The following is a 26228-nucleotide window of genomic DNA, read 5'->3' on the forward strand; positions in this document are numbered from 1 at the left end:
ATTTGAAAGTGGCCCCGTCAGCTCTTCTGTGAGGAGAGATCGAGCCTTCGGGATGGCTTCTTTTGTGACTGAGGTCTTGGCGAACTCGGGAAGGTTGGAGAAGGAGGATCTCGGTACCAAGATTAGCCGCCTGTCCCGCAGGGTGGACGAGCTGAAGGTGAGACAGTAACACTTCTGTAGGCGGCGGCTGCCCTGTTGTTTCCAGCTATGTTTAGGGGTTTCATAACGCAGCCCTGCATTGTGCCTTTATAAATCACACTACATGTTTATATGCGAGTCCCTTGGTCTAATTTAGCAGGTTTAGAGCCACTGAACTGTCCAAACGCGGAGTGAAGGATTCTGGGAGTTTGGGTAGGTCAACAGCTGGGAGGCAGCAAGCTTGGCATTCCTGGGCAAGTGACAGAACACAGTATGGCATGCTACTTATTCACACGTGACCTGGCCGGAAGTCAATACATTGGATATGTTTATTTATAACCTGTCTAGTTGTGTTAATGTGTTCTGGGGCTTATTTTAGAGGGAAATTCACAAAGGCAGAGTTTTGGTATATAATGCATATATTCTAGGACCTCTTAAGAATTATTATAGTACTTATGAATCATATATATTTGATTTATTGTTTTGTAAAGGGGCGTCTGGTGTAATGTAGAAGTGTGCAGCTATTCACGTACGTTTGTTCCTCATTCGAACAATCTGACAGAAATGGGAGCATAAATACACAATTTTTTTGTGTCCTTCATAGAATCCAGGATTCGTTTGGGATTCGGCCTTTTTCATCAGGATTCGGATTTGGCCCAATCCTTCTGCCTGGCAGAACAGAATCCTAATTTGTATATGCAAATTAGGGAAGGGGAGGGAAATCGTGTGACTTTGTCACAAAACAAGGAATTAAATATATATCCCACCCCTAATTTGCATATGCAAATTAGGATTCGGTGTTGTATCGCCCGAATCTTTTGCAAAGGATTCAGGGGTTCCGCCGAATCCAAAATAGTGGCTTTGGTGCATGCCTAGTCCTTCACTTTTTTTATTATACGACTTTTCGTGCAATGTGGCATTTTGGGTGAGAGTTTGAGTCCCGCTGTTTCATTAAAGGGATACTGTCATAGGAAAAAATTGTGTTTTTTTTTTTTGTTTTTTTTCCCCCTCAAAACGCATTAGTTAATAGTGCTGCTCCAGAGTGCTGCAGAATTCTGCACTGAAATCAGTTTCTCAAAAGAACTAAGAGATTTTTTTATATTTAATTTTGAAATCTGACATGGGGCTAGACATATTGTCAGTTTCCCAGCTGCCTCCAGTCATGTGACTTGTGCTCTGATAAACTTCAGTTTAACTGCTGTACTGCAAGTTGGCGTGATATCACCCCTCCCCTTTACCTCCCAGCACCCTAACAACAGAACAATGGGAAGGTAACCAGATATCAGCTTTCTTACACAAGATAACAGCTGCCTGGTAGATCTAAGAGCAGCACTCAATAGTAAAATCCAGGTCCCACTACGACATTGAGTAGGAAAAACAACAGCCTGCCAGAAAGCAGTTCCATCCTAAAGTGCTGGCTCTTTCTGAAAGCAAACTTGCTGGTTCAGGAATTACATTTTAAACTGTAGAGTGAATTACTTGCAGTGTAAAGAGTGTAATTTAGAAAACAAAACAACCTCATAAAAATCATGACAGAATCCATTTCAGCCCCACTCTTTGGATCACTTTGACACAACAAATGACTTCCAGAAACTGTTTCTTTTTTCTGGTTGAAAAAAACTTTACTGTTGCATTGCAAATTTTAAGACCATATAGTTAAAAGACATGTTTACCATTCTTAACAGTTTTTGAAAATAACAAATATTTGCAATGTTGTTTGAAAAACAGAAGTTTATTTTTTTAAAAAAAAAATCTTCTTGGGAATTTAGCGATTCATAGATCCTAAGGTCTCTTCTTTTTTGCCAGCCCAGGTTCCCTGGGTGCTCCTCTGGGTTCTAAGAAAACGTTTAATGGAAAGTACAAAAAAAAAATCCTTACAGAAAAAGAAAGAATACAGTGTCCCATGTATGAGATGAGTCAGCAGCGTCTGCTTGATTGTTTCGTTTTGTTTTTATCCTGCTTTTATAACTTTTAAACCATTTAATCCTTAGGTTACTTTTGGAAATGAATGAATTGAAATAATTTCAATAGTGTATTTCTCTTTGATTTTAGGGTGAAGTGTGTGACATGATCAATAAAAAATATGATGAATTCCTTCCGAGCATGCAGAGTGCAGAAGACTTGGTGACACAAGTACATGGCCTTGTCAGTGATGTGGATGTCTTGAAATCAAGAATTGAAACAGAGGTAGGAACCTACTTGAGTCTTTGACGACAACAAGCATGTTGATTGGTAGTCTCATGGACTTTTGCTATTGCCTCAGTCCCCTCGAGGAGAACTGCAATGATCAAATGCTTTGTTCCAGCACACAGCTGACTTCTAATCACAGGTACACAGGTATTGCTTGGGAACATGAATGCTTTAAGTGTTGGCCACCTGCTGCCACAAGTTTCTAACACAGACAAGCATTCCCAGGCATTTTTATAATGAAAAATTATGCAATGTATTTTGATTGCCTATTAGTCACAAGTAGAAGCAGGACTCTGTATATACCACATTCTCATAATAAGCCGACAAGCAGTACCATTTTATAAAGGGGTTGTTCACCTTCCAAACACTTTTTGCAGTTCAGTTCTTTTTTAGATTGTTCACCATAAACAAAGACTTTTTTTTAATTGCATCTCATCTTTTATTTTTTACCGTTTTTACTAAATGTAAGTTTCATTTTCCTGTCTCTAGTGCCTCAGTATGGCAGCTCTGTGATCCAGGGGCTTTCTGAACTGTTACACTTTGCTATTTTTAGTTGATGCATTTCTCAGCAGTATTATAGCAACTATTGTATCAATTCTAACAGCTGCCTGTGATGAGGGGATTCTGCTCAGCATAAGAAATGTACCAACTAAATGTATCAATTTAGAACATTTAAAGGATCAGTAACATCAATTTAAAAAAAAAAAAAAAAAAGTTAGTATAGAACGAAAAAACCCCACAAAGACATTAAACTTTTAAATCGCTAAGTCTTTATTGAGAAATAACTTACCGAAACTCCGCTTGAGCTCCTCTTTAGAAAAGGCGGCGTGGCGACGATCCATCATGTGGCAATCGATTTCTCCTCCCTGGCTATATCCTATAATGAAAGCAGGGAGGAGAAATCGAGCGCCACACGATGGATTGCCTTTTCTGAAGAGGAGTGCAAGCGGTGTTTCGGTAAGTTAAGACCTTGCGATTTAAAAGTTTAATTTGTCATTGAGTTTTTTTTCATTCTATACTAACAAATTTTTTTTTTTAAAAAAATTGATGTTACTGGTCCTTTAAAGAGTCATCAACCCCCTCCCCCTCCTAGAGCTGCTTTAGAAGGTGAAACATTTAACTTTCCACTTCAATACTAGATAAACAGTCACAAATAGAAAATAGAAAGTAATTGTAAAAAGTCTTTATTTCTGGTGAACAATCCAAAACCAACTGAACTGGAAAAAGTGTTTGAAGGGGAACGACCCCTTTAATGGATTTGTTTTAGGGTTCTGAAATTGCAATCACAGTAACCAGTGTAAAATCAGATGTGAAAATTCAAATGTAAAATAGATTAACTGGGTCAGATCTGTATTGCTGCGTTCTGATACTCCCCCTGCCACTCACAGCTGGATGTTGGGACAGCTGACCAAACCAATAATGGCTATGGCTAGTGATCAGAGTTACTGTGACTATATCAAATTCCAGTTGTGTAAATGTTACTAGTGCTCTTGGGGGCTAATTGGTAACTTTCCTTTGTTCACATTGTCTTCCTATTTCAGGTAAAAAGTGACCTTAAAGTTGCTGTAAATGAATTTACTGAACTGAAACAACAGTTGGAGAAAAACACTCTTATTTTGGGGGTCCTCAAACAACTTCAAGAGGTTTGTGGCATAACATGAATAAAACAGTCTTCCTAGTTTGATAAATGTGTTTTTTTGGTTTTTCTTATACAGACATACCACAGACTGAAAGGAAACCGTGATAGTCTGTGTTATCTCTTTAGACCGGTTGCCTATCCCCTCTCGCCTCCCCTCTCCTTCACTTGCTTTCTAGTGAAGTGATGGATTATAGGACTTTATGTCCCTCTGTTTTCTGTAGTGAGTGACTTCATTCACACACACTCAACCTCATTTCACAAAGGAACAATGGATGGAAGGGTGCCTAAGGGGGCCGAGGTACTGCTCCTAATGAGCACAGACAGACAATTTTGGTTTCTTTGCAATCTGTGGAATAAGACATGTGTGAATAAAATGTATTTTATTTTTAAAGGAGCAGTTCAGTGTTACCCAGTTTTTTCTTTTATATTAAACAATTCTTTTAAAGCTTCAAATAGTTTTTATGTACCTTTTCTGCATAACCTCTACTCAATATTTTATTTGTTTTTGGTTTGTATAAAATCCGTAAATTGTGAAGCAGTCTGTTCTTGCATAAACATAGGGACTATACAGTAATTGTGCTATTTATTTTTTTATCAAACTGAATTATTAACAAATCAATGGCTTCATATTTGCCTTTTCTCAAAACTTCTAAGAAGGCATTGCTGGCTCAGTTTATTGTTATAGCCCAGCCTAAATATGACTATACATGGTCTAACCTCATTTAGTATCCGACTGAAATCACCCACAGGGACCATACCCAGCATGGGTTTAGTTTGTATGAGAGTATGAACGATCGAATTGTAGCTCCTTTTTACTCCATTGATTATCTTCAAGAGTATCATTAGATGACTATATACAGGTGTGTAGCTATATAATTACAACATCTGTAGGCACCTAAAGCATTTCCTGGAAAAATCGAGGCATTGTAGGTGCAGTGACCCGTATATATGTTGTGATATCTACTATTACATAGTCTCTAGAGCCTAGGCGAAGCACCATACATATTTCATGTTTAAGCATATCTAGCCTGCAGACCCTCTGTTTGAACAGCTCTGATCAAAGCTATTGAAAGGTTGTCCAAGTCATCTTAAATCTGTTTTTATTTAGTTTGACAGTGCTATTGAGAAATACAACTGCGCATTGACAGGGAAAAACTATATCTCTGCAGCCCGACATCTTCAAAAGGTAAATGTTCAGTTATCAAAATTTTGATATTTGTTGAATTCTTGCATTCCTACTGACCATTTGTAACTTATACTGTTAAATACTTTTGCTTTGCAAATCAAATTTTTATTTTGTCTAGGTTTCTGCTTTATTGCTAAGTTAGGCAAGAAATGTAAACTATTTTAGTTGTATACATAATAGCAAACATTTGTCATCCTGCCACACAGGGCAGAGATGATAAATGTAAAAAAAATATAGTGTTGCAAACTGGGAGAAACACATACATGCAAAACATTAATTATCCTTATATTTTTTTCTGAAGGTTAATTACTTACACGGCATATTTTAATTACTTTTACAAAGGTCTCCGCATATAAGGAGCTTCTGTTAAAGAAAAGCTTGAAAAGCTAATCGGGGGGGGGGGGTGCATTTTTGCTAGCTCCCCCTTAATGATTATAATTTATTATAATGACTTAATGTTGCCAACTTTTTTAGTCTTTAGGATCTTTAGTGTGACTCAAGGGCATATACATACAAAATTTAAATTTTTTTTGCGCCTAAGAGAAGACGTGACTATTGTGCAGATACACAGTCTGACAGCAAGGGTTCCTTGGGACACAGAAACATGGTAGTATGGTGGTCACTAAATTATTATCCCCTGCTGGTGGATCTCTTGGTGGAGTGGAGAGCTTTGCAGGGGTCTGAAGTTAACAATTATACTGAGTGGGTAGTTAACACATTTGTAACCCCCAGCCATTAACCTTGTTCTCCTTTAATTTAAATTGCTTTCAATTGTCTATGACTCAGATAACCAGACTGTCCTTTGACAAAAGCTGTTTAATTACAAACATTTCTTACATTTTGTGTGTTAGAACCATTCTTATCTGATAATATCTGATAAATTAGTGGTGCTGCCAAAGTTGCAATCGTCCCAGTTCAATTTCTTTGAAAGTTTTTTCTGGACATTAGGAAGCCTATTTATTAAAGGTAAAATTTTAGTTCTTTTAGAGATTTTTAAAACTACGTTTAAAATCTATTCCTTTAAAGTGGACCTGTCACCCAGACAAAAAAAGCTGTATAATAAAAGTCCTTTTTAAATTATACATGAAACCCAAATTCTTTTTTCATTAAAACATCCATACCTGTTATAAATGTATTTAAAGATCTCAGCTGTCAATCATATTGCCTGCCCCTCCTTTATGCATAGAGGCGGGGCAGGCAATTACTTTCACTTTCCATTTTTGCATTTCCTACATATCACTGTTCTCCTCACATTGCCCCTACCTGCTCACAGTCGATATTTGTGTGGCTAGTAGGCATGAGCGTAAAGTCTCCGATTCTGGTACATAAACAAGATTTTAAAGGTGCCACAAAGCTTATCTTAGTAAGTGTCCACAAAATGGCGGCTGCCTGCTTGCCTCCTTTGTGCAGTTTTGTATTGGAGGTTTTTGTGGTTTTTACACTTAAAGGGGACCTGTCACCCACACATAAAAAGCTGCATAATTAAAAGTCCATTTCAAATTAAACCCAATTTTTTTTATTAAAGCATTCATAGCTGTTGTAAACTATTTTAAAAATCTCAGCTGTCAATCAAATATTGCCTGCACCTCCTCAAGGCATAGAGGCGGGTCAGGCAATTGCTTTCACTTTCCATTCAGCACTTGCTATACGTCACTGCTCTACCCACATTCCCCCTCTCGTTACCCTTTAATTGTGTAACCAGCGCATGGTGATGGACATCAGGTCCCCCATTCTGGTGCACAAACAAAATCATGCAAGGCTTGCCTAATAACAGTGCCCACAAAATGGCTCCTGCCTGCTTGCTATAGTAATGAATTTCCAGACTGAATGAAACAAGATTCAAATAATTTATATAGTCTAATTAAAGTTAATTTTGCTTGACTAACGCGATAAAATAGGATTTGGAATCATTTTTGTTTTTGGTGACAGGTCCCCTTTAATAAATCTCCAATTTTTAAGGTTTTTAAGAAATGCTTTTTAAAAACAAATTTTTGGAGAACAAATATGATTCGTGAAAAAAAAATGAATTTTAGTAAATTGGCCTCTAGGTAGTTTGTAGAGCAGTGCAATGGTCTTGTAAGGGGGCCTAACATTTCTACCCATAACCCATAATTTGGTAACCTTGCCAAGCAAGCACATTCATGTGCATGTCCAGCTTTAATCAAAAAAGTCTAAGGAAATATTGTCATAGTAGAATGGCAAAAGTAAGTGAACATAAAATAGTGGAAGCTTAAGATTGATACTGGCAGAGAAATAAATAGCTAAAGATCAGGATGGTGTTGTGCAGTAAGTCATACTGCATTTGGATGACGTCCATCCTCTGCAAAAGAAGCAAGCAAGCAGGCAGAGTTGTTGACTCATTTTTTTGAGCATGGCATTAAGGAAGACTAAGTGCAACAAAGGAAATTTACAAATATGTTAAAAAAATTACAAAATAAATATATATATATATATATATATATATATATATATATATATATATATATATATATATATATATATATATATATATATATATATATATATATATATATATATATATATATATATATATATATATATATATATATATATATATATTTCAGTCCAGCAGGATACCAGCACTCTCAAAAAATGAAGTTAATTTGCCTGGGTGCAGAATCCACGATTCATCCATATCATGCACTCTTAAAATAAAGAATTTTTTTAATAAAGGTTAAAAGATATATATATATTTATTAGGGATGCACCGAATTGGGGATTCGGCCTTTTTCAGCAGGATTCGGCAGAATCCCTCTGCTTGGCTGAACTGAATCTGAATCCTAATTTGCATATGTAAATTAGGGGCGGGTAACGAAATCAAGTGACTTTTCATCACAAAAGAAAGAAAGGGTATAAAAAGCCAGAGGCTATAACATCAGTTACATTAACAAAACTCTTGACTTGAAGGCTTACAAATATCAGTAAGTCATGTAATGTGTGTAACTTGAAATGTCTAATTTAGACATTTTCTTGACCTGTTTGAGATTTCATTATTATATAAAAAAAATAAACATACAGGTGTCTCTTGGAGTATGTATTATATAAATATTAGTCCTTTTATGCTTCAGGCTCACAGTTGTTTAAAAGTATTAAAGTCTCGTAAAGGATGCGAGTTGAAGCTGCTGAAATCTCTTGGAATAGAACTGACTGTGCAGAAACAGAATTTGCTCTATCATCTCGGAGAAGAGTGGCAGCAGTTAGCAGTCTGGAAATTGCCGCCATCCAAAGGTATCGGATTTGTTTTTATTTTGGTGTATTTATTTTGACTCTGTTTGAAACGGACTCTGTTTATGGCTGCATCTTGATTGTTCTATGTATAAACCATTACAACTACCAGGTTCCTATATGACCCAATTGCATTTATTTGAGGAAAATCTCTGAGCTTTGAATACAGCTGCACGCAAATACATGTTGATTTTTAAATGCTCATGTACAGTCATGTAAAAAAAAAAAATAAGGCCACCCATGTTAAGTGTATTCTTTTTTTTATACATGAACATATGAATATGGGATTTTATTTAACTGATAAGAATGGAAAAGAAATGCTATGCAGCAATTTTATACAAAAAAAACAGATAAGCCATTTTGTTTAGAGTAACATGTAAGTACTCTCTTAGCTCTAATGCACGAAACAACTGCAAATAAGCTTTTTTCATAAATGTTTCCCCCTGCTCCACCATTAAGCTATCCAGTTGGTGTCCTGTATGTCTGGCGAAATACTGTTTCTTCTCGTGTTATGGCCAAATTACTCTATATTTGCCTCATCTGTCCAGAGCACATTGTTTTTGTATTCCTGGTGTTTGCCTAGGTGCACAGAGTAAAATTTCTTCCTGGCACATGTGCAATGTAGATCGAATATGTGCAGCCTCTTTTTAATGGCTGAGCTTGCCTTTTGACTGCAGTGGCAAGAGATACCTGTAGGGGGCAGATTTATTAAGGGTCGAATAGTAAATTCGAATAATTAGATTGTGTTTTTTTTTTTATGTCAAAATTCATACATTCGAATTTTAATTCTAAATTCGAACGTGAGATTTATCACTCCTCGATCATGGAAACCTAAAACCTTCCAAGTTTATTTACAAGTCAATGGCAGAGGTCCATTGAACCATTTGAATATGTTAATTGCTTTCCTGACATTCGAGTTTTTTTTTGGAGGGAAAACTCTATTAGAATTTTCAAGTTAGGACCATTCAATCGAATATTAGACGTTATAATTTTTTCTTAAATAACATCCCATTCGAGTTGAGTATATTCAAAATTATTAGAGTAAAAAAAATTTCACATACCGTATATACTCGAGTATAAGCCGTCCCGAGTATAAGCCGAGGTACCTAATTTTACCTCCAAAAACTGGGAAAGCTTATTGTCTCGAGTATAAGCCTAGGGTGAGAAATGCAGCAGCTTCTGGTAAGTTTCAATCAAAAAATTGAGGGTTTCTACTCCCATTAGAGGTGCCGGCGACCATTCTTGGACGCCGGCGAATATTCTTGGAGACCGTTTTTGCGCTTGACCCGAGTATAAGCCGAGGTAGAGTTTTTCAGCATATTTTGGGGGCTGAAAAACTCCGCATATGCTCGAGTATATACGGTAAATTCGAATTTCAACCTTTGATAAATCTATCTACCCATAGGTGTTGAAATGACATTCTGGGTTTCTTAAAGACCCTTTTTTCAGTTTCTTGAATTCTGCTCAGGGTCTAAATAAATTGGCTCAATGTCTGTATGTACATTAAATAATTGCAATGATTTTGTACCAACCTGCTCTTCTATTGCCTTTCAGAAAATTCCAGCATGGAGATGATACTAAAGACTGAGCTTCATTTGTGTACTCTGCCTTCAAATGATGAAAGTGCAACTGTGCCTCTGCTGGCCTCGGTTCTTCAGGCATTTGCAATCTTGGGTGAACTGAACACAAAGTTGAAATTCTTCAGTAAGATCACTCTTATTTGGGAAAAAAAAAATCTCATAAAGGAAAACTATACATGCAGAATAAATACTTAACCAAGAGTTTATATCATATATTAAATGAGAAATAAACCCCCAAACTAATGAAAACCCCTACCCTCCATAGTCCCCCCCCCCTCAGGTATCAATACCTGAAAATGCCCCTAAGGGCTCTTACTCACTAGCGTTCTGACCTGCGCTCCCCTGCGTTCTGTTTTTTGGCGTTCAGCCTCAGGGGAGCGCAGGAATAGACGCATGTCATTATTTCAAATGGGGCTTTACTCACTCAGGCGCGTGTAGGCGCCGAACGCAGGAAAAATGCAGCATGTTGCGTCTGAACCTGCGTTCGGCGCCTACACGCGACTGAGTGAGTACAGCCCCATTTGAAATAATGACATGCGTCTATTCCTGCGGCTGAACGCCAAAAAACGGAACGCAGGGGAGCGCAGGTCAGAACGCAAGTGAGTAAGAGCCCTCTGTCTTTAATACCCCTCGATGCAGAGTCAGCGGAGCAGAGCTCACGTGCGCCATCTTCACTGCTTTGGGAGTAAATGGTGTATTGGCGCATGCACAGTTGTAGCAATTTTCCAGTCCCAAACAACTGCACATGTGCCGACAGCCACGGAAATTGCCGAAGGGACCTGAGGATTCTCGAATCGGTGAAGATGGCGCCCGTGAGCTCCACTGTGCTTACTCTGCATCGAGGGGAAATTAAAGACTATGGGGCATTTACAGGTATTAACACCTGTGCGGGAGGGGGGACTATGGAGGGTAGGGGTTTTCATTAGTTTGGGGGTTTAGTTCTTCTTTAAAGATTACATATTACAAAACTGGCATATATCTATATATCCGTAACTATTGCTCTTTACGTTGCACCACCATTTTGTGATAATGTTACTGACCTTTTTTGAATACACATTGTTCCTTCTATTCATCCACAGGCCAGCTGTTACTAAATTACATATTAAAGCCCCTGGTGTCTTATCCATCCCTCCACGCCCAGATGGAAACTCAACAACAGGGTGTTATTTTACGCTTTGAAAGTATTGAGACACAATTGGAGCACCCACCTCCTGCAGAGGTTTTCATCAAACTGAGACTAGTCTTTGAATTACTTCATAAGCACCTATTAGGTATGGAAAATAAAGCACAAATATGGATTTTACTGTGCTGCTAACTTTATATTGTAGTTGGTTCATAAATGTATAAGTTACACTATATGACCAAATGTATGTGGACACCTGCCAGTCTGACATGTCATTGCAGAACTAAAGGTTGTTAAAGGAATTGTTCAGTATAAAAATAAAAACTGGGTAAATAGATAGGCTGTGCAAAATAAAAAAGAATTCTTATATAGTTAGGCAAATATGTAATGTATAAAGGCTGGAGTGACTGAATTTAGAACAAAACACTACTTCCTGATTTCCAGCTCTTTTGGTTTCCACTTACTGGTTACTCTGATTACCAAGCAGTAACCAATGAGTGACTTAAGGGGGGGGGGGCACATGAGTCATAACTATTGCTTTTGAATCTGAGCTGAATGCTGAGGATCAATTGCAAGCTCACTGAACAGAAATGTACCATGTGGCCCCCCTTCAAGTCGCTGACTAACTCAGAGTTAGAGAGATGAAAAGCAAGAAATTGGATTCTGGTTTTTAGAAATCCAGTCACTCCAGCCTTTATGGATTACATTTTGCCTTGCTAACTATATTAGAAAAAATGTTTTATTTTGCACAGCCTATCTATTTATCCAGTTTTTATTTTTACATTGAACTGTTCCTTTAATAAGAATAGGGTCCTCTCATTGTCAGCATTACCCAAATTGTTGATAACATTTGCTTCCATTTATGTGTAAGAGGTTGTGCACTGACTTGGACTGGCTTTGCATTCATTCCCAAAGCTGTTCATTTGAGTTGCGTTCAGGGTAGTCAAGTTATTTCACTCCGAACTTTGCAAACCAATTCTGCATTAATCTTACTGTATGTGCAGCATTTTTATCCTGCTAAAACCAGAAAAGCGCATTGCCAGAACAATGACAAGACTTAGACCACTGAGAGAGTGATTGGGGCTCATTTATAAACACTGGGCAAATTTGCACCTGGGCAGTTACCCATAGCAGCCAATCAAAGCTTTTCTTTCATTGCTCAACCTGCAGGTGGCTGAAGAAAGCTAGTTACTGATTGGTCGCTATGGGTTACTGCCCAGGTGCATATTTCCCATTGTTTATAAATGAGCCCCATTGTCTTTTATTGCTGTAAAAAAATAAATGTTAATTTTTCAAGGCTTGCCTTATAAAATTTGACATGCAATATGATGTTCTCATTATAGATGTACCCGTGGAAGATTCCTCACAAAGTGGTGAGAAAGGCATGGTGGTATTGGCAGAAGTTCTTGGTGAAATGATTTGGGAAGAAATCTCTGAAGCTATCATAAAAGATTGCTTGGTCTACTCCATCCCAAATAACAGCAGTAAACTTGTTCAATATGAAGAGGTAGCTAAGTTTACAAAAACACATTTCTGCTCATTCTCTATTCAGGGCTAACACGCTTTTCACTGCTTCATAACAAAACAGAACATTTTTGTTTTTGTTACATTTATTCTTCTCTCCTAGGATAAAAAAAATCTATCTATCTATCTATCTATCTATCTATCTATCTATCTATCAATCAGCAAATGCTCATTCAAAGATATATATAATGAGACTTTGTTGAACATACAGCATGTCCATCAAGTCTATTCCTTGGCCCAGTGATTCCTATCTATATTTAAGCTAATGTAACTTGTTTTGAGAGGAATGGGATCTGTTATACGGAAACCCGTTATCCAGAAAGTTCCAAATTTTGCAAAGGCCATCTCCCATAGACTGCGTTTTATCCAAATAATCCCAATATTTTTAAATGGTTTTTTTTTTCAGTAATATTAAAACTGTACCTTGTACTTGATCCAAACCAAGATATAAGTAACCCTTATTGGAAGCAGAATCAGCCTATTGGGTTTATGTAATGTTTTCATGATTTTCTAGCAGAGTTTAGGTATGAAGATCCAAATTACGGAACAGAAATCCCCAGGCCCCAAGCATTCTGGATAACCGTTCCCATTCCTGTATTAGCCATCCTTTTTTGAAACGGTCTAATGTATCTTTCACTACAGCTCCTTTAGAAAGATGATGAAGGGCTACTTACCATTATACATTTCTAAACTGTGATCATACGCCCTTCAATCCCTAATTGTAGATTGCAACAGAGGAGATTTTCGTATGATGTCAGCCTTCTGACAGCCACAGCCTACTCAAGAGACCTTCATCTCCCCTCCTGGATTTAAAGAAATTGCTTTAGTATTCAAATGACAAGGGCTTTGCTATATATAAATACATTTTTATTAAACAAAAACTATTGTGATGCAGATGGTTTAGTGGTTGTTTCATTTAATGCTGTTCTTTGTTCTACATTGTTATATTACAAGTGGCTAAACTGTATGCTTAGTCCTCATAGTTTAGAGATACCCTTGTGCTGAATATTTTTATAAATGTGGCTTTTTTTCCCCACAAAATCAGGTCATAAATGCCACAGAGGAGTTCGAAAATGCTTTAAAGGATATGAATTATTTTAAGGGCGATGCAACAGATCTTCTGAAATATGCACAAAATGTTAATGCCCACTTTGCTAGCAAGAAGTGCCAAGATGTGATTGTCATGGCAAGAAATTTGATGACCTCTGAAATACATAACACAGTAAAGGTGTGTATGAACTATTGCAGTCTTTATAAAACCTTTATAACCCCCCCTTTTTTTGTATTCAGATATGTAAGAGGGTTGTGTTTACAGGCAATGTCAGTATTAAAAATATTCTGAATGGCTATGATCCTTAGATACTATGGGGCAGATTTATAATGTGGTATAAAAAACTGCTGAATAATTCACTAGACATCGCCATGTAAAACCGGTGTAAAATTGACATTGTTTTTAGTGCGCATTTTCTTTAAACAGTTTCCGCCAGAACTTTCAAAGGTCGCAAGCATTGTAAAATAATTTATGCATGGCCTAAAATAACACACACATTGGCCATTTATTTTACATAATTTTTTACATTGTTTTTTTGGCCAATTTAGTTTAATACAGCATAATAAAGAGTCCCCTGTTTGTACTGTATCAGCTCACACCGCATGTATTTTTAGCAAACATATATCTTTATAATAAATATTTAAGTCTAATTTACTCCATTAATACTGACCACGTGTGTGTCATGGATATATTGCAAATGCAAGAATAGAACACAAGCTTCTACATTTTCATTAAAGGGGAACTATCTCAAAAATCAAAATTTTATATAGGCTTCTTCATACTGAAGTAAGAAACTTTCTAAATACAATCAATTAAAAATTCTGCATTGTTTCTGAAATAATCAAGTTTATCTTCACTATTCCTCTCTCAGCAAATTTTTCCTAGAAGATGTATTAGAGCTCACTCTCTAATACCATGTACTAAAATCACCAGAAATCATGGCTCTCTACATGCAGAATTTGATCAAAAGGCAGTTATTTGGTTAGATTTTCTGACTGCTGAATGACACCAAAACTGCTGAATGAAGACAGAATGAAGAGAAACAGATGCTGAGAGAGGAATAGTGACTATACATTTCAGAAACAATGCAGAATTTTTAATTGATTGTATTTAGAAAGTTTCTTCAGTATGAAGAAGCTTATATTTTTGTGATAGTTCCCCTTTAATGTGTACCTAGTTAGAACACTGGACTCCTCCCATTTAATTTTAAGCTAATTATATTAGTTCACTGGAGTTCTAAAACACCTGCATTGTATGTATATTGTCTCTCTCTCTCTCTCTCTCTCTCTCTATATCCCTTGTGGCGCTGCAGTATTTTCTGTACTTCACCACAGCTTACATTTGTTCCCATTTTAAGTAAATAATTTACCCTTGTACATATTGTGATGGAAACAATAATACCAAGTATAAGAAATGGTTTTAATATATATTTATTATACTTTTTTTTTTTGGCAACTTCATGCTTAGATTACACCCGACTGCAAAATTACTGTGCCAGTACTTCCCAAATCTGAAGGATCTGAGAAGATGATAAAGAAGGAGAACCATCTTTCACAAGAAGCTCCCGGTCTGGAGAACAATGTTAAACTGAGTCAACATACATTTGCTCTCCCCACTTGCAGGATCAGTGAGTCTGTGCAGAAGTTAATGGAGCTTGCTTACCAGACACTCTCAGAAGCTACCACTAGTAGTAAACCATGGTAAAAAAAAAAAGTCATTCTTAAAATGTGTCATGTATAAATTAACAATAATTTGGTATTTGTGCCCGATAATTTATTGAATGGTTTGGAATGCAAATGCAATGTGTTAACTGTTTGTTAATTTGCTCCCTAATGTACTGTATAGTCCTCCTATTGTGTGCTTGCTTCAGAAGCTGTATTTCTATAAATACACAAAGAGGAAGATATACTGTACAGGATACCTTGTACATAGCAAATAGGCTGTTTAGCCGTTCTTAAAGGGGATCTGTCACTCAAAAAAAAATATTCAAAATCCTATTTTATCGCATTAGTCAAGCAAAATGAACTTTAATTACACTATATGATTTATTTGAATCTTGTTTCCTTCAGTCTGGGAATTCATAATTATAACAAGCAGGCAGGAGCCATTTTGTGGACACTGTTATTAAGACAAGTCTTGCATCATCTCAGAATCTTGTTAGTGCACCAGAATGGGGGACCCGATGTCCATCCCCATGCCCTGGTTACAGAATTAAATGATAAAGAGAGCAGGGGGAACGAGTGGAGAGCAGTGACATCTAGGAAGTGCTGAATGGAAAGTTAAAGCCATTGTTTGCCCTGCCTCTATGCTTTAGGCATAGAGGAGGGGCAAACAATATTTGAAAGCTGAGATTTTTAAATGATTTTACAACAGCTATGAATGCTTTAATAAAATATAGAAATTGGGTTTCATGTTTAATTTGACTTTTATTATACAGCATTTTGTGTCTGGGTGACAGGTCCAATTTAAACATATTTTAAACAGATAAAATTCACTCAGATCTACAGACTTCTTTGGGCTTAAGGCTTTACAGGTAATGTACAGGTAATTTTAAATTTAAGCGATAGCCTCCTACACTTTAGTCTGTAACAGGGTTCATCTCAACAGAGTAATGGCACCGCCAGGACCATCCAACTTCCAAGATCAGCATAAATGTCACCACATCAATTCCAATATGGTTTTATTTATTCATGCACAACATGTTTCATATACATATATACATATCCTTCATCAGGTGCTTGTCTCAGTGTGAACTAACCCAAATCATTTATCAACCCCTTTACACCAACAAGCGTGTCAACATGTGGCCAGACGTATAAGAATACGTTCTCAAATTTTCTCGAGTATTGCCATCTTGTGGCCAGCTCCAATAATGCACCGTCTAATACAGATACATAGTATATAAGTCAAAGACAGCGTTCTCATAAAAAATTACGATATATAGTATACAAGCAGTATAAAACGTTTCAAAGTAAGTATCATTCTCCTACCCATTGTAATGTTCAGTCCTGTTTCATGTATATAAGCCATAGTAAGTATTCATTCTATAATGGAAAAAAGTGATGTTACAAAAAGCATTTATAACTGAGAGCATCATTCAAACCCCATGGTTCCAGTGTGTTCAGGGAATCAATCCACTTTACTTCGCATTGTAGGAGCATTCGCTTTCTATCACCACTTCAATATTGGCATTTTCACCTCCTCTAGTATTTGCCATCTTTCTTATACAGGTATGGTACCTGTTATCCAGAATGCTCGGGCCTGGGGATTTCTAGATAAAAGTTCTTTCCGTAATTGGGATTTTCATACCTTAAATCTATTAGAAAATTATATAGATATTCAATACAATCAATAGGCTGGTTTTGCTTCCAATATGGATCAAGTACAAGGTACTGTTTTATTATTACAGAGAAAATGGAAATCATTTTTAAAAATTTGGATAAAATCTGTCGGAGACAGCCATTCTCTAATTCAGAGCTTTCTGGATAATGAGTTTCTGCATAACAGATCCCATACCTGTATATTATTTGCAGATATTAAACAAACCAAATAAATCTGTACATGTTTTTGGGCAAATTAAATTACTTTTAACATCAAAAAAAATAAACACCTTGAAAATGTGTTCATTACCGTTAATTCGTTTTTTGTTTTATTTCTGGTCCTTGCTTTATTTCAGCTCCATCCAGCTATTCTACACAGTCAGAAACATTTTCCATCTGTTCTATGATGTAGTGCCAACGTATCACAAGTGAGTGTTTCAAACATCCTCATGAAATTCATGGCTTGCGCTGCACATCAACATTATTTGTAGCCTGTATGTTTTATATATACATTTTGCTTCTTTGAATACCATAAATGTTATTTGCAAAACAAACCTTTATCTAAACCAAAGTGAAAGTGAATGTTTTGTTGGTCGTTTATTTAACAGTAGAATGAAAGGGTTGCTGTATATCCTGAACCTGTTTTGATATCAAGCTGGTTACATTGTGCATATAAGAAAAAAATATTTCAATATTTGGCCTATTAAATTAATAGATAAAATCATTCATTAGACTGTGTAACAACAAAATATATCGCACACTTCTGAGTGCATTTTTTCAGTGGTAATTCTTTTTCACAATATATAATTTCTCCATCTCCCATAGACTCTGTTTTAATTAGTAGTTAATAATTGTAAAACTGTGTTGTTGCTTATAAAATGGACCATGCTATCTGACTGTACTTTCTTATAGGGGAACTATTATAATTTAATATAAGCTTCCGCATACTGAAATAAGAAGCTTTCTAAAAAAATTAAAAATGCTGTACTGTTTCTGATCAAGTTTATCTTCACTATTCCTTTTGTCTTCATGCAGCAGTTGGGTGTCATATGAATGATCCAATATATCTTATAGGGGAGCTCATTTTGCCTAGAATATGTATGAAGCTGGCCATAGACTCAAAGATCCGCTCGTTTGCCAACATCGCCAAACGAGCGGATCTTTCCCCGATATGCCACTAACGGCATTGCTAATTCGAACGTTCGGCCGGACGGCTGAACGATCGAATTACGATACGCCAAGGGGCTCCGATGGGTCGGTCGGTTAAAAATCAAACCTTCCCGATTGATATCGTGGCCAGATATCGATCAGGAAGATCCGTCGGAACCCCCCATACACGGGCAGATAAGCTGTCAAATTAGTCCAAACCGATATCGGCAGCTTTATCTGCCCGTGTATGGCCACCATTAGAGCTTACTCCATTAAAATCACTAGACATTCTGTCTCTCTACATGCAGGATTTGTGCAAAAGGCAGTTATTTTGTTAGATTTTGTTTGTGCTATAATCACTTATTTGAATCAACTCTAGTACAGCTGCTAGGAAAGGAAGCCCCCCCCCCTAAGAGATATTGGACCTATCTGTCCATAAATATCTGACACCCAACTGCTAAAAAAGACAAAATGAAGAGAAACAGATGCTGAGAGAGGAATAGTGAAGATAAACTTGATTATTTCAAAAAAGAGGCAGAATATTTAATGGATTGTATTTACAAAGTTTCTTATTTCAGAATGCTATGTACAATTTAAAACTATATAATCTTGGTTTATACAAACTGGTTTGTACCTTGTATTTGATCCAAGCAAAGATATAATTAATCCTTATAGGAGGCAAACAATTCTGTTTAATGTACAGTATTAGGAGCTATTATCTGGAATGCTTGGCACTTATGAGTTTTCAGTAATTTGGATTACCATACTTTAACCCTGCTAAAAATTATGTAAACATTAAAGTATTGTTTCGGCACCACAAAGCACCAACATACAGGAAGGCCATGCCGGTTCCATGCATTCTGATCTAAGCAAATCTAATATTTATAAATTATTTCCCTTAACTCTGTAATAATAAACCAGTCCCTTGTACCCATTCCTAACTACCATAAGCTAAATGATTCCAGATTGATTGCACAGTAGGAATACTATTGCGTTTATTTAATGTTAAAATATTTTTTTAGCTGACTTAATGGAAAACTTTACCCCCAAAATGAATATTTAAGCAACAGATAGTTTAAAACATATTAAGTGTAATATTAAAGAATCTTTCCAAGCTGGTATATATGTCTAAGTGATATACTTTGGGCTGCCTCAGAGATCACTTGACCAGAAAAACTTCAGCTCTAACTGTAAATGGAAAAGCTGTGGAAACAAAAGACAGAACTTTGTCTGTTAATTGGCTCATGTGACCTGACTGTATGGTTTGTTTGTGTGCACCATGTGTAGGATCCCAGGGGGGAGGCCATTGTTTATTAAAATGGCAGTTTTCTATTTATGATTACCCAATGGCACATACTACCAAAAAAGTATACTTTGCATGAAGCAGGTTTTTACATATGAGCTGTTTTATGCAGTGCATTTTTATAGAGACCTACATTGATTGGGGGTATAGTTTTCCTTTAAGACATGATGATCCAATGTATGGTAAAACCCCAAATCTGGGAAAACCCTAGGTTCTGAGCATTCTGGATAATAGATCCAAACTTGTACTAATTATTTCTGTCCTGTAGATATAAAAAATATTTAGACATATTTTATTATGTTTCTACACCAACACCGTCCAACTCTTTCCATGTTGTGGGCCAGTAAGGTGAAATGTTTCATTTGTCGGCCACATTCATTTAATAGAACAATCTGTTGAGTCCATAGGCAGGCAGTAGACTATGCCACAACCAGCCCTCAAGCTCCAGTTATTTATCCCTGGTATGTTGGGTTTAAAGGAGAAGGAAAGGTCTTTTGACTTGGGCGTGCCAAACATAAGGCACCCCCAAGAGATCGCATGTACTTACCTGAAACACCAGGCCAGTTCTCCTATCAGAAGAAAACTGCACCGGCCCGGGATTCTTCCAGCGAGCACCACGGATCGACCAGCATTTTTATCTTCAAATTTCCCGGGACAGACGCATTCGCAGTAGAATGAAATAGCCAATTTTTTTTTTTTCTCACGCTACTGCTCAAACACAGCCACAAGAAAAAATGAGAAGCCCAAAGTCGATAGATCCGTGGTGCTCGCTGGCTGATAGGAGCACATGCCCGGAGTGTCAGGTAAGTAAATGCAATCACTTGGGGGTGCTGGGGGTGCTTAACTTTTGGCACCCCCAAGTTAAAAGACCTTTCCTATATAACCTGCACCCAGAACTAAAATATTTTGTATGTTTTATATTGCTTGTCTGGATAATTATTCAATATGTGCTTTCTTTTCTTTCAGAGAGAATTTGCAAAAACTGCCCCAACTTTCTGCAATCCACCATAACAACTGTATGTACATTGCGCACCATCTGTTGACACTTGGACACCAATTTCGTTACCATCTTCCTTCCCCTCTCAGTGATGGAGCTGCTACTTTTGTTGATATGGTTCCAGGTTTCAGAAGACTTGGTAAATTCTCACTGACTTTGTACAAAAGTTGAAGCATAATACAGGGCATTTCTTAGTTCAGATAAAGGCTGATTGATTTAAGCTGTTTATAGTTCTAGTTGAAATGTATACTCATGGGGCATCCTTCCCTGATCTAAATCTAAAAAAACTTACATGTACTTAGTAAACCATTGTTGGTGTTTGAGAGTCTGGCCTGTTCTTCATCATCATCATCATCATAGTTTATGGGGATTGTTTATGAACAAATGTGCTCAATTGTAAAAGTTATCATAGCCATAATAAAAAGTCTGTCACTAGTAACAACATTCTGCGATACAACTGCCATATTTATTGTATGTTGACTTGATTTTAACAGGTACTGAGAGTTTCCTAGCCCAAATGCGCTCCCAAAAAGGAGATCTTCTAGAAAGGCTTTCAAATGCAAGAAATTTCAGCAATATTGAAGATGAAGATAATTATACTGCTGCTCACAAAGCAATAAGGCAGGTGAGAGCAGCCTTGTCACAATAGATTGTCACTTTTTTTTTTTTTTGCTTTGTGTCAGGTTTATTTATTAACATTGGGAAAATTTATGCCTGAACAGTAATCCATAGCAACCAGTCAGTGGTTAGCTTTTTATCAGCCATCTTCAGGTAGAACAGTGAAAGCACACATCTCATTGGTTGCCATGGGTTACTGAGGCCAGGTAAGTTTTTGCCCAGTTCTTATAAATTACCCCACAAGCAACTATAATGGCATTTTAATTTATTTTCTTTATGAACTTTTGGCAATTATTTGGAAGCAATGGTGTTGAGAGGTTGCGTGATTCAAGAGGCTGCATGGTAACAAATGGATTTGGCATCCTATTATAGTGGGAGTATATGCCTAAATAATTATCTTGCATTAAGTTGGAAAGAAACCTAATGATATCATTTAAAAGGTTACACTTGGGAAAAATTCATTTTTATCCACACAATGAACCCGTACAAAAAAAACGCAAGCACACAGCAATGTTTACATAATCATTGACCTTTAACAATTGGTTTGCTTCAGTGCCTCCTCAATGCATAACCGAGTCCCAGATTTATTTTACAAACTTAAAAAGGTAGACATAGGGGGTTATTAATCAAAATCCGAATTGTTTTTAAATAAAAAAAAAAAAGTCCAACCAAACTAGAATCCACGATTTACCCTTATTTATCAGATCGACAAAAAAGGCGACTTTTTCGGATTGTCGGGCGAAAAAAGACTGAAAAAGAAAGTCTGAATTTTTTGTGAAATTATATGAAACCCAGCACAGACCATAATATCTTCAAAGTGCAAATAGGACCTCTGCCATTGACTTCTACAGGACCTCGACTGGTTGAAGATTATTTTGGTTTTGGACTTTTTGCAGCCTCGGGGTATAATAATTTTATAGTAAAAAAAACTTGAAGTTTATACCATTCAGATGTTAATAAAAAATCCCATAATATTCAGAAGCATAAGGTGTAGCATCTTTTTCCGACCTACATATAAATTACATAAATCTTTAATTCTTGAGGGAAAATACTAGAAACATATTTAAGGACATTGCAGTTGCTGAGTGAAAGAGATAAATACTTATTTTCCGAGATTTATTATGCTGCAAAGCTGCTAAAAATCTGAATCCGAAAATACTCCAGCTAAAACCTGTCGAAGTCATATAAAAGTCAAAGGCAGATGTTAACGAAGATGTTTCTTGCCTTTTCTAAACTGTAAAGAACCTTTTTGTGTACACGATAACTTTATTTCATATCTGCACACTTCCCCCTTATAATACACTTACAACAGGTAAGTTAAATATGCTTAGACAACCAGACTCCTAGCACATATTACCTCCACATATGATTTCCACATGCAGATCACTTCTATGTGCTGGCTCCTGGAATCTTCAAGCATTTTAAAGATCTGTCTAGATCAGTGGTCCCCAACCAGTAGCTCGCGAACAACATGTTGCTCACCAACCCCTTGGATGTTGCTCTCAGTGGCCTCAAACAGGCGAATATTTTGGAATTCCTGGCTTAGAGGCAAGTTTTGGTTGCATAAAAACCAGTAATATTGCCAAATAGAGCCTCCTGTAGTCTACCAGTCCATATAGGGGCTACCAAACAGCCAATCACAGCCGTTATTTGATATCCCCATGAAATTTTCATGCTTGTGTTGCTCTCTAAGTTTTCTTTACATTTAAATGTGACTCACGAGTAAAAAAGGTTGGGGACCCCTGGTCTAGATGGATCACTGACATTGTCTTTTCCCCTCTGTATTTTTTCTGTAATTAAACAGTTTAGCCCGAAATATATTGCAGACTCACTTTGCACTTTAGCTGATTTTCTTTATTTTTAGCGCAAGCTATGCACAGGAAGTATCTCAAACGGCATTGTTTTATTCATTTTAAAGGTTTTTTTAGTTAAGAATCATTACCTTCTGTATTGCTTGCTGTGTTTATTCAGTTTTTGTTACTGGCACAAGCTGATACTGATTATTTTCTTCTCAAAGGTCATGCATCAACTGAGTCGCTTGGGTAAGGTATGGCAGGATGTTCTTCCTGTAGCTATATACTGCAAAGCTATGGGCACCTTACTAAATACCGCTATAGTAGAGATGATCAGCAAAATTACTGCCTTAGAGGTAGGTTGCCTACTATATATAATATTATAATATATAAACCTTTATGTATGAAAAAATACCACTTTCGTCTTTCCACACTGTGGTGCTGTTATTAATTTTCATTAAAGGAACAGTAAGACCAAACAAAATTAAATTGTTTTAAAGTAATAAAAATATGTACTGTTGCCCTGCACTGGTAAAACTGATGTGTTTGCTTCAGAAACACTACTATAGTTCATATTAACAAGCTGCTGTGTAGCAATGGTGGAAATTGAAAAAGTCTATATGGCACAGGTTAAATAGTGTATAACTGATAACACCATTATGTTCTGCAGAGCTTATCTGCTTTCTGCTGTGTAACCTGAGCCTTTTCTCCTTTGAATGGCTGCCCCCATTGCTACACAGCAGCTTATTTATATAAACTATAGTAGTGTTTCTGAAGCAAACACAGCAGTTTTACCAGTGCAGGACAACTGTACATTATACATTCATTACTTTAAAACATTTTAATTTTTTGATGTTGCTGTTCCTTTAACGGAAGCAGAATCATTGTTCATGTCTACACTGTTCTGATTCGTTTTATTTATTTTTTTTAATATGGGGTTGGAAACCAGTTATCTATGAGACTTCCCCCATACTGATAGCCAAACAAACCTATGACCTAACCTTGATTTTTTTTTTTTTAATCCAAGGTCCCAAGCATTTTGGACGATAAATCCCATGTCTATTTAATCTCTAATTTGTTAAACACAAAAGTGTTTTCATGTACATACAAACTATATTTACTTCTTATAGTTATAGCGACTAAATTCATAATAGCTAAAGTGGTTCCTTGCTACTTTCATTTTGACAGGACATCTCTACTGAAGATGGAGAGCGTCTGTACTCCTTGTGCCGGACAATGATAGAGGAAGGCCCACTTCTATTCACTCCTATGCCAGAAGAAACAAAAAACAAAAAATATCAGGAAGAAGTAACTCTCTATGTTCAAAAGTGGATGAAGTTTAAAGAACAAATGATTATATTGCAGGCCAGCTTGCAGGAGATAGTGGATCGGTAAGTGTGTTTTAGTAAGCTTAAATTGTTAAGATATATTCAGTAAATACAAATTAAAAGTGCTTACAATTTCCACTATACAGCCCAATTTTTTAAGACTAAAGAGGTATTCTCAGATGTTCTTCCACTTTCCCCGTAACCTAAAATAGAGTTTTGCTGATTGTTATTGGTAAAACATTATCGTCCGTTAAATATTTAACTATCATTCTATTGCAGAAAATAATTGTATGAGTACTTTCTCCCTGATTTAGATAGTGGAGCAATGACTATGATGGCTGATAGTGAGCCACGCTGAACAATAGAATCCTGTGCAGCAGAATGACATTTGCTCAAAGCAGCCTCTTATGAACTGACACAGTTTTGATTAAATTCCCAGGCCCTAAATGTGTCTCAAAATCAATTTGAAGAATTACCAGGATTCCACATATCGCAGTGCACCTGAATAACAAATGAGTAAAATGAAGTTGCTGGTCATCATAACATGAGCCATTGTACATCAGATGTAGCAAAGTTGTCCGTTTAAATCCCATTGTGTCCAAAACAGGAGGCTATGAACAAAATAATTGCCTGGAGCAATGTTATCAAGGGCCTTTATCAGTAAGCAATGTCCACATGTTTCTATGATCACCATTGCATGTGGACACTTTGAATTACTCATTAACACCTCTGTGTTTAAACTAATACCATGATATTATTGCTGCCACAATGGCACTGCCATCACTCTATATCATATAAATTCCATTCATCGATAATGAGTATAGAATCCAAGGTTAAGAAATACTGCGCTAGAGACGTATTCTTTCACAATTTAACAAACATATTTTCATATAAAATAACTGTTTTTAATCATTTGAGTTCAGATTTCCTCTAAAATTCCAAATTGTATGAATCTTAACAGTCACTTGTTTTTACTATAAACACTGTGAATAGAAAACAAATCGAGGATCATAATAACTTGTCCTAATTAAGATAAAAAAAAATGATTGTTCTGTGCAGTAATCCCTACTTGGAAAGGGTTGTTGTTTCTTACTTGTGTGTGTACCTTGAGCAAGAAAAAAACACCTACTTTTTTTTATTTTATTTAATATGGTTTAAGTGAAACTGAGAGGTATAGCTCAAATAAATCCTACACAGGGATTTTGTATATGCTGTGGGTGAATTCATATTTTTATATTTCCTTTGTAGGTGGGCAGATGGAAAAGGACCCCTTGCTGTGGAGTTTTCCCCTAGTGAAGTGAAGAACCTAATAAGAGCACTGTTTCAGAATACAGAGAGAAGGGCAGCCGCCCTGGCAAAGATCAAATAACTTGTATAGCAATTTCACCATAATGCCTGTAAATTTTTGTACATAAAGTATGCTTCAGTGAACTCCAGTAAACAAGTTCTTAAGAAGCCCTTTTCTTCTGTACATTTTAATTCTAGGGACAGTAGAATGTAAATTCTGGGACAGTTTCAGTTTAATCTGAACAGTGTCTAGTAACCATTGTAAATATGACTTGTAATGGGGAGGGCTTGGCATATTTTATCGGACTGTGGCAATCTCTCTTTCTATTGGGGTTCCTTATATATACAGTTTTGGACACTGTAAAAAAAAAAAAAACTGTAAACTAATAATGTTTCTAACCATTACCTCTGACTTTCTTCTAAACCTCATGCCTTTAACAGTAGAATTTTTCCCTGTATCTCAAATATACATAACTTCTCAGCTGTACTAACCTGGCATTTACTATAGATTTCAGAGGAGTAATTTGATTCCAAACCACATTGTCCTTTATGTAACTGTACTATATAATGAGATGTGGAACATGTGCAAGAATGGGATTTATGGGTTTTTGCGGCCTTTACTTTAAGGTGGGCTTGAATTATACAATTGACCAGGAGAATATCCCTTTAAAGGAGAACTAAACCCCTACCTACTACCCTAGGTAGTTCCCCCCCTTCCCTCCCTGCTTCCTCCCGACAAAGTTAGTTACTCCTAAA

The 26228-nt window shown here is 36.5% G+C and overlaps 1 protein-coding gene across 1 annotated transcript; it reads left to right on the forward strand.

The window, feature by feature from the left end:
- Nucleotides 1-25640, forward strand: zw10.S (zw10 kinetochore protein S homeolog). Its single transcript, NM_001137572.1, is given in 16 exon segments — nucleotides 1-157; nucleotides 2191-2325; nucleotides 3870-3971; nucleotides 5076-5153; nucleotides 8243-8402; nucleotides 9954-10103; nucleotides 11059-11250; nucleotides 12446-12609; nucleotides 13672-13854; nucleotides 15145-15377; nucleotides 17354-17425; nucleotides 20416-20585; nucleotides 20941-21071; nucleotides 23082-23213; nucleotides 24046-24248; nucleotides 25434-25640. Coding segments are annotated over 16 exon segments (2331 nt in total). The 5' UTR covers nucleotides 1-52; the 3' UTR covers nucleotides 25555-25640.
- The last annotated feature ends 588 nt before the right edge of the window (nucleotides 25641-26228 follow it).

This window comes from Xenopus laevis, chromosome 7S, assembly GCF_017654675.1.
Source record: "Xenopus laevis strain J_2021 chromosome 7S, Xenopus_laevis_v10.1, whole genome shotgun sequence".
In the NCBI taxonomy this organism is placed as follows: domain Eukaryota; kingdom Metazoa; phylum Chordata; class Amphibia; order Anura; family Pipidae; genus Xenopus; species Xenopus laevis.